We start from the raw sequence: 13,561 nt of genomic DNA, 5'->3' as shown, positions 1-13,561 counted from the left end.
TGTAGTTTGCCTATCCACCTCCATCCTGCCTCTACATAACCTGACCATCCATCTTCACCATTCTCATCTCCTTTATATAGACTGCCCACACACATTCAGGCTGACCATCTATCTTTATCCTGCCACTTTGTATATTGACCCACCGAAATAATACCTTGCCACCCCTTTGCCACCCCTGTTTTAAAAGTCTAGCTCCGCCACTGCACTGCTACCTACCAGCAGGATAATACCAGCTTCAGAAAGACCGCAGACCACCGACCACACTTAATACATCTGTCCCGACGGCCGCCAATGCTAATAAGTGTGGCACTGCAGCCAAATGCTCCGCCTACTCTCCTCTGCCCCTAGGCACTAATGGGCGCTCATATGCTCCACTGATGGGCGCTAATCGGCTTCTCTAATGGCCACTGATGAGGCGGCAATGGTGGGTACTGATAAACTGCATTGATGGGCACTAATGAGGCTGCACTGATAAGGCAGTACTGATATGCTGCACTGATGGGCACTGATGAGGCTGAACTTATGGGAACAGATGAGGCTGCACTGATAGACTGTGGTTGTGGTCTGTGGTTTACAGATGACAGGGCATATCATAAACAGGAAGGGGTGTGGCCTTTACAGGAATGGGTGGGTCATATTTAAATTAGGGGGTGCTCAAGTTTAGTCAGGCCTAGGGCAGCACAAAACCTAAATACGCCACTGCCAGGACCACCTTCCTCATACACAGCAGGAGGAGAGACAGCCATCTGCCTCATCCTGGGACTCCCGCCAAAGACACCCTGTCACATGTCCCCCCGGCTTTTATGAGCAATCCCAGGATGCATTGCAAGAGTGCCCTCCCACTGGGACGCCCACAAAAGCCAATGTGTCACTGGCTGGGTTTCCTCCACTGTCCAACAAGCTCCCTCATGAGACACAGTGGGGACACTCCCTCAGACCCAGTGAATCACACCTGGAGACATGCAACAGGCAACCTAACAGATCAGGCTCCCCTGTTGAGCAGAAGGATCAAATAGATGCTTTTTCCTAGCACCTACCTAGGAGGGTGCTACATCTACCCCCCCACCAAAAATTAGCCACGTCCCATTGGCTCTGGGGCAGCCGCCCCCTACAAAAATCCTATCAAAAACTTCAGGAGTATCCCACAAACCTGGAAAGGGGGAAAAGGGAAATTAACAAATGTAGAGTCAATAAATTGAGTGCAAAAATATAGGTATCTCTCTATACAGTATAATACATTTTAACTGCATTTGTGGCCAAGCACAGCCTGCTCTGATGTATATCAACCTGGCTGACTATCTCTAACTTTGTTACCTGCAAAAGAAAGAAGAAAAGGTTAGACATATTCACAAGTACACTGTTATTTTTGCTACCTGAACTCTTGAGATGATGAGAAGACCTTCTTATCCTACATCCCTAACTATCACAGTCAGCTTCTTCTTCTGTAGTTATTGACACGAAGATCAGTCCACTCCTCAAAGGTGGTCCTGAACCTGCCACTAACTACCTATTCAGTCCACTGTAATCCTCTCTACAGGGAGTCGGTCACTGGAGCCTGAGAGACCAAACAGCCCCATGGAGGGGAAAAAGAGCCTCTTCAGGGGTCCCTAACGGCACCAGGGCACCCCCCCCCCCCCCACACCGAACTCTCGGTATGTTGTCTGCCTCTTCCTAGGCAGCCACTGACACAGTCCCAGGTTTGGCCCATTTGCTAAGTAGTTCATCCGGAACTTGAGGTGGAATCTTGAGATTTGACTTTCACTTTTTTGTAATCCACAACCTCGGCCCGATGGCCCAAAGGGTCTCTCAAACTGCAAAAAGGATCTGTTCCAAAAAAAAAGAAAAATTCTGGAGAGGGACGGCCCTCTGATTTGAGTCCATTGATGGTGAATCTGTGTGTCCCAACCTCTTCTGCAAGGGTGGAAGGGGTAGTGAAAAGGGGACATATGCCCCAACAACAACAGAACATGAACTTGCTTGGTGTAGTCCCAAACATAGGCTAGCCAGCCATTTTTTAATTTAACTTCTTCCTAAAAGTCCTCCTCAAATGTAGTAATCAGGATGGGGAATTCTTACTAGCTTCCCATCTTCATCTCTGGCCTGGCCCGATCCATCTGGGTGGCGGACCTCCACTCTGTCCAGGTAAATGGACCGCCGATAGTTTCACTGGGTCTTGACTGATAAGAAATTCTTATCAGTCAAGACCCATATAGAGATCCATCCTGGTGGAATTTCGGTGAGGCTTTGGGACAAACGGGAAGTCCCATATGGCTTCCATCACACCAAGACTCTCTCATTTCCTCAATCTTCAACATGACCTCCCAAGGAGCATAGGGGTAATCATACCCGTATTCCATGGCAACCTTTCGTTGCAGCCACCGATGCATCCTTGAGAATCTGGGAAGGAATTTCTGGTTCTCTCTCCCAGCTGGAGAAAATGGGGTCTCTTCACGCCTGATCAGAGAGCTGTAGGCCTAATGCCCCGTACACACGTTCCGATTATCGTACGGTAATCGTACGACTAAAGTTTCGTAATTGTTGTATGTTACTAAAATCGAAAGCAACTCTGTGTACAAACCATCCGACTTTCTTCGTACGATTCACTGACCAAGTGTATTTTTCATAGCTACGTAACGGAAGTGATGTATATATGTCTGACCCCTGCGGATTATTTTACTGTTTCCGATCATGCATGGTATTTGTCGATCGACTTTTAGCATAGGAATACTGTACTGACGAAACGATTATTGTTCGAGAAGATGTCGTACGACAGAAGTTTTCCTGTTTGTCCCTTCGGATTTTGTTGGACCAACTGTCATGATCAGCTGTCGAAAGCTGTGTACGAACGATCAGATTATCGTGAGCCCAGGTTGAAAGCGAGTTTTGTCGTACGATAATCGGAACGTGTGTACGGGGCATCATTTTGGTCCAGAGCCTGGGCAAAGTTTTTGGGTGGGGTTAAATCTGGGACCCGACTGGCATAAGCCTCGTAGAACCCCAGACTCTGGGCAAGCTCTAGTCTCTTCACCTGGCGTTTCTAACGCATCAGGACAAGGTGGACTGTTCCGTTCCTCAGATCCCCAGTCCCACTCAGTTTTATCTTCTGATTTCCAGACATCAATTCCTTCTTCTAAGGACCCAATCCAATTCTGGAAACTAGGAGACTCCACATCAATGACCCCGGCCTCTTCCTCACTGCTTGCACTAACTTTCGCAGCCCTGGTTGCCGCTGGCCATCTTTTCTCCTCAATTTTCAGGGGACCAGACTTTATTTCTACTGCTGAAGTTTTCAATGCATCAGGTTGCCACTCTCCATCCCGCACTACCCGCATGCATCCTTGCTCTGACATTCGGGTCTCTTTTAATGAGCATACTGGACCACTGCCAGGTTGCATGGCCTATAGCTGCATCAGTACTCTGAACACTCCTCTCCCGCGACCCTGGAGAGGCCCTGATTCCAAATGTCGGCCCGAGTGACTCCAGTCTCCCATGACGCATATAACTTCTTGGGCTGACCTTCACTCCTCTCCGTCCGCAGCAGCAGATGACCGCAATGCCCACACTGGCTCCACGCCTGTACCCGCATAGTCACACTCAAACACTGGGGACATACCAGGCCTAAGTGCTCCACACCTCCTCCGGTGCATAACACCAGTCTTCAATCGGGCACCATACACACTCCTGTATCCCACAGGATTGATGTCTTCGGCTCTCCAGTCTGCTCCCTGGTCTGCCCAGCAGGCTCTCCGCCAACAGGTGGAATGATCGCTGATGTGCTCTGACTCTCTCCGGGACTCTCCATGTTGCTTCTCCGCACACGTGTCTCCCTCTCATCCACACCCAAAGGCGGAATTCATTTATGGACTTCCCTTCTCACTCCTGATTGGCTGTGCCTGAGTGACGTCTCCACCCACATCTCCTTTCTGGCGTTGGCTCCTCCTGCTAGGCAGAACTCTTTAGCATGCGCTTTCCCATGAGGTGCAGTAACCCCTCCAATGCAGCTCTCTCTCAACTCAGCCGACATGGAAGTCACTGCAAAATGGACCGTACCTTTCACCAGACGCATCCACTATTCTTGCTTGTAGCAGGGCTCCAGCTGCGCCTCCATCACATTGAGCCAGCTGACCCTCTTTGCCAGTCCAAAAAATTGTCCCGCTGTCGTATGCGCGGTCAACAGTCCTCTTCCCAGCACATGTACAAGCAAGGCCCACCATACTGTATCCGAAAAATGTCCCACTCTCATTAACTGCATGGCCGACAGATTTCCTCACAGTACTCACACTGCCACTGTATAGAGAGAATGTCCCTCTGTCGTATGCACAGTCAACACGTCTCCATATAGTCTTGGCACACATGCGGCCCCCGGCACACCGATCCACGTGTCCCTGGCCACCATTTTCTCCGTCCACACTTGCACCTTTCACTGTTAAGAAGACACAGTCCATATTCACAAAAAGATGCATTTCTCTTGCCTCCCAGTACTTCACAGGAGTGTACATTTTATAACTCAGACGACATTTCCTACATTTGTAGGTACAGATTGCGATTCTGACTGGAATCTTTGCGTTGCCAAGGGCAACCATCATTGTGCAATTTTCTCTTCATCCCACTCTCCCTATCTCCTGTAGAGCAGGCCTCACACATTTCTTTAGCATTAGAACACAGTCTCTGCAGCAAAAATGGCGTTTTCTGAAAATTGTCTTTGGCCGTTGCCATTAGCAACCGTGCCGGTAACCTAGGGCAGGGCGACATCCCGAACGAGCCCCAAATGTAGCACTACTCCCTTGGGAGCTGCTGGTTACGGATTACCCTAGGATACCCATAGCAACAACATCACAGTTTAGCATTTCCAAAGTGCTTGGCTCAGTCAGAAAACAGTCCAGGGGTTTTGGTTTTTTGTAGTTTTATTTGAGAACTGGGATGGGAGAAGGGATAAGTGGGATACTCCAACTTGAATGAGCTATGCACAATTTGCTGGGACGTTTACATATAACTGAGTGCGGCAAGGCCGCTGCTTCACCTTGTCACTAGCAGTGAAGAAGAATTTAATGAACTTGTATTGCACTGTGAATCGCTCTTCAGGGGCCAACTAGGCACTCCCTTTATCCCTATTCTTCAGGGTTCTTCATGGCACCCCCTTTACTGTAACTCTCTCTGTGTGAGCTGGCTCCTTGCTCCCCTGACTTCATTGGAGTGGTCCCCCTTCCTAGGCCGGCCCTTTGGCAAGTCCCTTAGTACTTACGGACACTGTTTTTCCAAGAGACTCTGCCAGCAGCTCCACCTACAGCTACTCTGGATCCTCTGAAGCTCAGCTCCACACCTGGTTCACTAGGCCGACCGCCTGAGACCACCTTCCTCACACAGCAGGAGGAGCCGTCTGCCTCCTTCTGGGACTCCCGCCAAAGACACCCTGTCACATGTCCCCCTGGCTTTTATGAGCAATCCCAGGATGCATTGCAAGACTGGGACTCACACAAAAGCCAATGTGTCACTGGCTGGGTTTCATCCACTGTTGAACAAGCTCCCTCATTGGATACAGTGGGGACACTCCCTCATACCCAGCGAATCACACCTGGAGACATGCAACAGGCAACCCAACAGATTAGGCACCCCTGATAAGCAGAAGGAGAAATAGATGCTTTTTCCTAGCACCTACCTAGGAGGGTGCTACATGTAGTACCCCCCCTCCCCCCAGTACATTGTATTACACCCCCCCCCCCAGTACATTGTATTACCCCCTCATCTCCCCCCAGTACATTGTATTATTGGCACCTCCCCCAGTACATTGTATTATTGGCACCTCCTCCCAGTAAATTGTATTTCCCCTATCCCCCCCCAGTAAATTGTATTAACCCTCTCCCCCCAGTACATTGTATTACCACCCCCCATACCCCCAGTACATTGTGCTATCCCTACCCCCCCCCCCTCAGTACTTTATGCTACCCCCATCGCCATCCCCCGGGATTATTTTATTACTCCCCCCCCCCCCCCGCACATTTTATTACCCCTATCCATCCAGTACATTGTATTACCCCCTATCCATCCAGTACATTGTGTTATCCCCCCCCCAGTACTTTATTACCCCCAGAATATTGTATTACCCCCCCTCCCCCAGAACATTGTATTACCCCTACTCATCCAGCACATTGTATTATCCCTATCCATCCAGTAATTGTGTTATCCCCATCCCGCCCAGTACTTTATATTACTTCCACCCCCCCTCCCCCCAGTACATTGTATTACCCCCCTCCCCCAGTACATGGTATTATTCCCCCTCCCCCAGTACATGGTATTATTCCCCCCTCCCCCCAGTACATTGTATTACCCCCTGACAAGTTGGATATAAAATATGAAGCTCATAGTGTTTGAAATATAATGTATACTATCTTTTCAGGATTTCTTCTGTATGCATAAAAGGACATTGTAACTTTTATAGATCATTTGTAATGCATGTATGTGACGGGAGTCACTTTGGTTGGATAAAGAGTTAGTTGTTTTTCAGACACATACAAGCTAAGTTCAGGCTAGTTTTTGTATGGGTGTGGCTGGAATCTCTGTATATGTCCAGACTGTAGGAAGCCATATACTGACGGAAGACCACAAGTACAGTGTGGGTCGGCGGTTCTGTTACACTGGTTGGCAGCAGCGGGATGCTTCCTGCAGTCTGGGACATCCAAACATCCACACATCCACCAGGATCCAAGGTCCGGATAACAAAAGAGGAGAGGTACAGCTATCCGCCACCATGGAAGAGGAATTCAGAAGGAGGTTGCGAGAGATGCGGATACAGCACAGGGGACCGGTGTCAGAGAAGGTCCTGCTAGGATGGTATGATTTAATGTGCTTTGAACTCTGGAAGGAAACGCTAGTCTGTGAGCAGTGACACCAGGGTAAAATTCTCCCCCTCCTTCCAGGAAAGGCAGTATGGATTGTGGGTGTTGGTTTTGGGAGATAAACTGAGCAAGGAATGGAAAGCTGAGTTAAGCAGGCTTGTCCAGGAGGAGATACGATTGGCCGAGAGCTACAGAGCTCTCCGCTGGTATGTAACACAAGTGTGCCCATGGACAGCAGACGACAGCCCAATGGAAGGCTTTGGCTACGGCAGCCTGGGACTGTCATTAGAGAAGTGGTCAAAGGACCCTAACTTTGGGAGTGAATTGAAGTGGTGGCTAGAGGAAATGATGAATTCCAGAGAAAAGATCCTGAACATCTCGGAAAGTGCTCTGGGCACTGGAAGATATGGAGTTTCTGGCCATTCAGGAATGGGAGCGGGAGAACGCCTACAGACGGCTGCTAGACTCTGCTCAGCACCAGCCAGTGTTACTGGGAGAGAAAATTGTAGGTCCCTCGTCCCAGCAGCAGCCAACAGCACTGGGAGTGGAGACGGTCGATCCCACTACTCACCACCAGCCATGGAGTACAGATTTACCTGACTTTTCATCTGAGGATGATATGGGTGATAAATCACCTGCCAAAGTGTTGGCACTAGGCCCGAGTGCCACCAGCCTGTGCCCTGGACTTTCAGCAATAACAGAGACTGAGGATTTATTAGACTTTTCTGCTGAGGAGGAACGTCTTAGTGAGCTTACAGCAGAAGATCGGGCATCCAGGCATATCGCTGCTGACCTCTGCCTGCAACAATTGGTGATCCAGGAAGATGTGTGCAAGGCCACTGATTTTTCACGGAACAGCGGGCATCAGGGCTTAACATCACTGAACTCTGCCCAACACCAACAGCAGCTTCAGCATCCCTAAGATGAGAGGCAGCCAGCCTTTCTGCAACACCACTGACGGACATGGGATTTCCTGCCAGCAGTATCTGTAGAGTTACAAGAAACCTCTATAACAGAAGCTCCGACAACTGAACACAGGGTCCAAGACCTCTGCCCCACACCTGCAGCAGTTCCGGAAGCCCAGGGTGAGAAGGTGGTCACTCCCCAGCAGCGGACAGTGCCCCAGAATGTTGACACCAACCCAGCAAGCTGGCAACAGGGCAGAGTGCTGCTGGCCTCTGCCCTCAACTAACAAAGGATGGGTTTCCTGAGAAAGTGGATGGGACTACAGTCTTCACTTGCATACCCCAGGGTTGCTGGGCAGTCGGCCCAGATCCCCAACAGCCTGACAAAGTGAGCCCAGCAACCTTGGCTTCTCTCCAGCGGCTGAAAGGACTCCTGGGAGAAGGGCCAGTCCACACTTCTCCCCAGCGGCGGGTATGTTCTACAAGAGAGGCAGAGGTTGGCTGGGTGAGTAACACTGTGTTCCGGACAATTTGTTTGGGGTACTGTGTGGGTACAGACATTGGGGGATGGGAACTATGGACTAACTTTGAATTCAACCCATTTGGGGTCTCCTCCTGTGTTAGTCTCCTTCGGACAGGGGAGAGATGTGACGGGAGTCACTGTGGTTGGGGGGCCTGTAGAACCATAGCTTGCCTTGAAGAGGTTGGGAAGTCCCTGTCTTGGGTCCCTAGACTCCTCTTATGTAAGTCATCCTGTGTATATTAGGGGCACAGGGTGACCAAGAACCCCAGTCGAGTCTGCACTAATCAGACTCGCTGTACAACAACACTGGACTCAGCCTTTCGTGTTACCCCGGTTATCCTGGGTTCTATATTTGTGGTTTATGTTGAAAGATTGAGGGGCTCTTTCACTTTGGACAATAATATTTCTGAACAATGTCCCTCAGGAAATATATGAAGATGAATGGTTTGACTTTTCAAATTGCTAGAATATTGCAGGAGTGTCTCGTAGACGCTTGCTAGATAGTGGGGTGGGGTTTGTTATTGTTTGGTACCTGTATTCCTTTGTTTTATTGTTCTGTCTGCCTTAAAGATCAACGTATTATGGGATGCATATGTGTATGTGGATTGGCTGCTAAGGGGGAGAGCTTGTCCCACAGTGTAAATCTGTTTGTGTTGGTGTTTTCAATATAGAGTTTGTTGTTTTTCAGACAAATACAAAGCTAAGTTCAGGCTAGTTTTTGTATGGGGGGTGCCTGGAATCTCTATATATATGTCCAGACTGTAGGAAGCTGTATACTGACGGAAGACCACAAGTACAATGTGGGTTGGCGGTTCTGTTGCAATGTATCCTCCAGATTTCTTGGAATAAGGCAGATGAGCTCAAAGTGACTTGTGTTCTGACAATACGTGAAATTGAGGTTTTTGAACCTTAAAAGTTAGTTCGAAAAAATGTCCTAGTTTGGCATAAAAATATCTATTCCCGGAATCTTTGATTAATAAAGGGATTGTTTTTAATGTCATCTTTGATTGAAACCATTCATTTATTTTTTTTTTATAATCATTTGTTTATGTGGATTGTATAACCTTAATTAGCTTAATTGGCAGAAACAATAAGTGATGAGGGCATTTCGTCATCTGTGCATGATCATGATTATTGTTAAAGATCAATTAGGAAAATTCCACTCTCCATGATATGTGGCAAGTGTTTAGATAGCCAAAAATATGTGTATGACGTCTGTTACCAAACATGAAATCGCCACACTGCATCTTGACTGTGGTCCGATGACACTGTATATTCTGAATATACCATATATGAATAAAGCAAGCTGATTGACTTTGAAGTACTTCATTGAAAGACAAACTTCACATTGGTGACCCTAATGACATGTCTCCTTCTCGCTGGCTCCTTCGTACCACTCTACCCACAACAGTAACATTGGTGACCCCGAAGAGGTTTTTCCTTGTCACCGACTCCTTCATACCACTCTGCCCCCAACAGTATCATTGCTGACCGCGAAGATGTGTCTCCTTGTCACCGCCTCCTTCGTACCACTCTACTCACAACAGTAACATTGTTGACCCTGAACACATGTCTCCTTGTCGCCGGCTCCTTCATACCACTCTATCCACAACAGTAAGATTGGTGACCCCAAAGTTGTCTCCTTGTCGCCGGCTTCTTCGTACCACTCTACTCACAACAGTATCATTGGTGACCCCAAAGACGTGTCTCATTGGCAACAGCTCCTTTGTACTACTCTACCCACAACAGTAACATTGGTGACCCCCAAAGACGTGTCTCCTTATCGCCAGCTCCCCCCCCCCCCCCGAAGATGGGTCTCCTTGTCGCTGGCTCCTTCGTACCACTCTACCCACAACAATAACATTGGTGAACCTGAAGACGTGTCTCCTTGTTGCTGGCTCCTTCGTACCTCTTTACCCACAACAGTACCATTTGGTGACCCTGAAAAGGTGTCTCCTTGTTGCCAGCTCCTTCATACCACTCTACCAACAACAGTAACATTGGTGACCCCGAAGTTGTCTCCTTGTCGCCGGCATCCAATGCGGGGGCCAAGTGACGGGAAACGCACCGTGGAGGTTGTGAACCCAACGGCTAATTGCTGAGGGTCAATGGCTCAGAGAAGCAGCTACAATGGGTCGCAGCCACGGTCCTGGACAGGGAGCTATTCACGTCTTTCTCGTGCTTAGGGTGAACTTGCTCTTATCTGTAAAATGCACAGGGCAGGCATTGGCAGACCTGCGATTTCTAGTATTCAATGGCAAATGCCAGTCAAGCCAGGCAGTGAGCACAGGGCCCACTAGAAGAGGTCGGGCCCTCAGGCCACACTCATGAAGTCTGTTTCTGATTGGTTAAAGACATTCACACCAGTAATCTGGCCTGAGGTCATTTTGTAGGGCTCTGGCAGTGCTCATACTGTCCCTCTTTGCACAAAGGCACAGATACTGGTCCAGGTGATGTGTTAAGGACCTTCTACAGCCCTGTCCATCTCTCCTAGAGTAACTGCCTGTCTCCTGGAATCTCCTCCATGCTCTTCTGACTGTGCTGAGAGACACAGCAAACCTTCTGGCAACCTTCTATATTGATGTGCCATCCTGGAGGAGTTGGACTGCCGGTGCAACCTCTATAGGGTCCAGGTATCGCCTCATGCTACTAGTATTGACACTGACCCTAGCCAAAACGAGTTCATTAACACCAAAGCAGCTAAAACTGATTAACATCCCATTCTGCTACTTAACTAACCAGATCATTATCTCAGGAGTTTACTTGAATTGATGCCATATTCTGATTAAAAAGTCTTTCTTTCATTTTTTTGAGCAGTGTATATTAAATGATGACTATAAGTAGAGAAATCAATATTATTTAGCCCTATATATAGAATTCTGACTTTAATTTTTTTTTTCTTTTTTGTACAGGTGGATTGAGATCAAGCTTTCAGTCATGTTGATCCTCTTACAACTAAGTCACATGAGAAATGAGCCATATGTGTGTCTGAAGTGATCGAAAGTCTTTATTGCAGTTCACTGGATGATTCAAACACAATACTTATCAGTGTTAAAAGTGTATGTATGTTTTGGGATATTCTTCAACATAGATCCAGCCTCAGAGGACAACAGGAGAGAAGTATTTTCAGTGTTTTGTAGGTTACAATGGATTTACAGTAAAGTCCAGCCCATGTATACATAACGAGTCATTTCAGACATTGTTTCTTATTTGGAATGTGACAAAGAGTTTACAATGGAAGCAAAACGAATCACACACCAGAAGGTTCCGACTGGAGGGAAATCTTTTCAGTGTCCTGAATGTGACAAAGCTTATAGATGGAAGTCATATCTTATCAGACACGAGAGAATTCACACTGGAGAGAAGCCATATCAATGTTCTGATTGTTGTAAAGCTTTTATATCAAAGTCACAGCTTATCTCACATGAAAGGATTCACACTGGAGAGAAGCCATATCAGTGTTCTGAATGTGACAAAGCTTTTAGAGGGAAGTCAGATCTTAACAGACATATGAGGATTCACACTGGAGAGAAGCCATATCAATGTTCTGAATGTGGGAAAGCTTTTACAGAGAAGTTAGTTCTTATCAGACACCAGATGATTCACACTGGAGAGAAGCCATATCAGTGTTCTGAATGTGATAAAGCATTTACACGGACGGAACACCTTTTCAAACACAAAAGGGTCCACACAGGGGAGAAGCCACATCAATGTCCTGAATGTGGAAAATATTTTGCAAAAAAGACAGCACTTATGACACACCAGAGGTTTCACACTGGAGAGTCATATCAATGTTCAGAATGTGATAAAGCTTTTACAACTAGGGGAAGCTGTATCAAACAACAGAGGATTCACACTGGGCAGAAGCCTTATCAGTGTTCTGAATGTGACAAAGCTTTTAAAACCAAGCAGGAGCTTATCAAACATGAGAGGATTCACTCTGGAGAGAAGCTATATCAATGTTCAGAATGCAGTAAAGCTTTTACTAATAGGGAAAGCCTTATCAGACACCGGAGGATTCACACTGGAGAGAAGCCTTATCAGTGTTCTGAATGTGACAAAGCTTTTAAATCTAAGCGGGAGCGTATCATACATGAGAGGATTCATACAGGAGAGAAGCCACATCAATGTCCTGAATGTGGAAAAAAATGTACAAACCTTATCACACACCAGAGGATTCACACTATGGAAAAGCCATATCAGTGTCCTGAATGTGGCAAAGCTTTTACACAGAAATCCAATCTTAACAGACACCTTAGGGTTCACACTGGAAAGAGGCTCTGAGTGTGACAAAGCTTTTACGGTTAATGCCAAGCTAATCAAACACCAGAGGATTCACAAGCTTCAGCTGCAGCGAGGGAACGCTGAAAGAAGGGGGGTATTAAAGAGGTAGCAGCTCAACCACAATGAAAGAGTCGCAGGTAGTTCATTAGTTTAACACCTTATGTTCTCTCTCAAGCTAGTAAAAAAACGGTAGTAGCTATTCTATGCTACTTTGAAAGACAAACTAAAGTCTGTGAGCAAACATAAATGTAATGGACAGATGTACTGAGTTTATGTCCATCAAGCACACACCTAGAAAGTCCTTTTACTATTTTACCTTTTCACATGTTTACTCACAATTCTCATCTTTTTTTGGAGCTTTGACTGAACATGGAATGCATATCCATGAATCACTATCTGAGCTGTGTTCACAAGTGTCTTCTTCTTTGCCTGATCCTGACTTAATACATTTACAACACTGCCTCTGTACCAAGACTGGGTAGTGGTCAAGTGGCATCTTGCCACGTCTCTGAAGCTTACATGGTAGAGTCCATTCCAGGTTCTGCTGACTATGAGGGTTTTAGTTAAGCCTGCCTTTGTCCACACCTCCCATTACACATTCCACCTGCCCTCCCATGATCCATACCTCTTATTCACACTCCACCTCCTCTCATGGATGACAGCTTTGCATGCAAGTTTGTGGTTGGGACAACAGCCAGGGAAACGTCTTTGCTCATTGAGAAAACAACTACCTAAGCTGGCGTAGGCCTTCCAACAGTGAGTTGCTGCTGTTTTATGGTATGTGTTCAACAGTACCACTTAATCCAAGCTGGCCACTTGCGTTTCATCCAGTTCTGCCACAGGTCTAAAGGCCCGTACACACGATAAGAAAATCTGTAGGGAAAATTCGTCCGACGACCGATCTGCCCATTTTCGGATTGTTAGTATGGTGCTTTCGACAGCCAACTCCGACTTTTCGGCTGACAAAATCCTGATGTGCAGGCTATAAAATTTTTGTTGTGTAATACAACGTCCGA

General features: G+C 47.2%; 1 protein-coding gene and 1 pseudogene across 2 annotated transcripts in view; one reads left to right on the top strand and one right to left on the bottom strand.

Moving 5' to 3' along the window:
• The window catches only part of LOC309548382, a 482,992-nt pseudogene that overhangs the window by 57,613 nt on the left and 411,818 nt on the right, over nucleotides 1-13,561 (bottom strand). The window lies entirely within an intron of this gene.
• Nucleotides 11,452-13,561, top strand: part of LOC309548381 (uncharacterized protein) — a 47,078-nt gene continuing 44,968 nt past the window's right edge. Inside the window, exon 1 of the mRNA XM_082248322.1 lies at nucleotides 11,452-12,234. Coding sequence (XP_082104448.1) covers nucleotides 11,496-12,234 — 739 coding nt within the window. The 5' untranslated portion in view covers nucleotides 11,452-11,495. The remainder of the gene's footprint in view (nucleotides 12,235-13,561) is intronic.

Source organism: Pelophylax lessonae, assembly GCF_965119305.1.
Source record: "Pelophylax lessonae genome assembly, chromosome: 2".
Lineage (NCBI taxonomy): Eukaryota > Metazoa > Chordata > Amphibia > Anura > Ranidae > Pelophylax > Pelophylax lessonae.
Note: the sequence above shows the minus strand (reverse complement) of the source record. Positions and strands in the feature narration are given on the sequence as shown.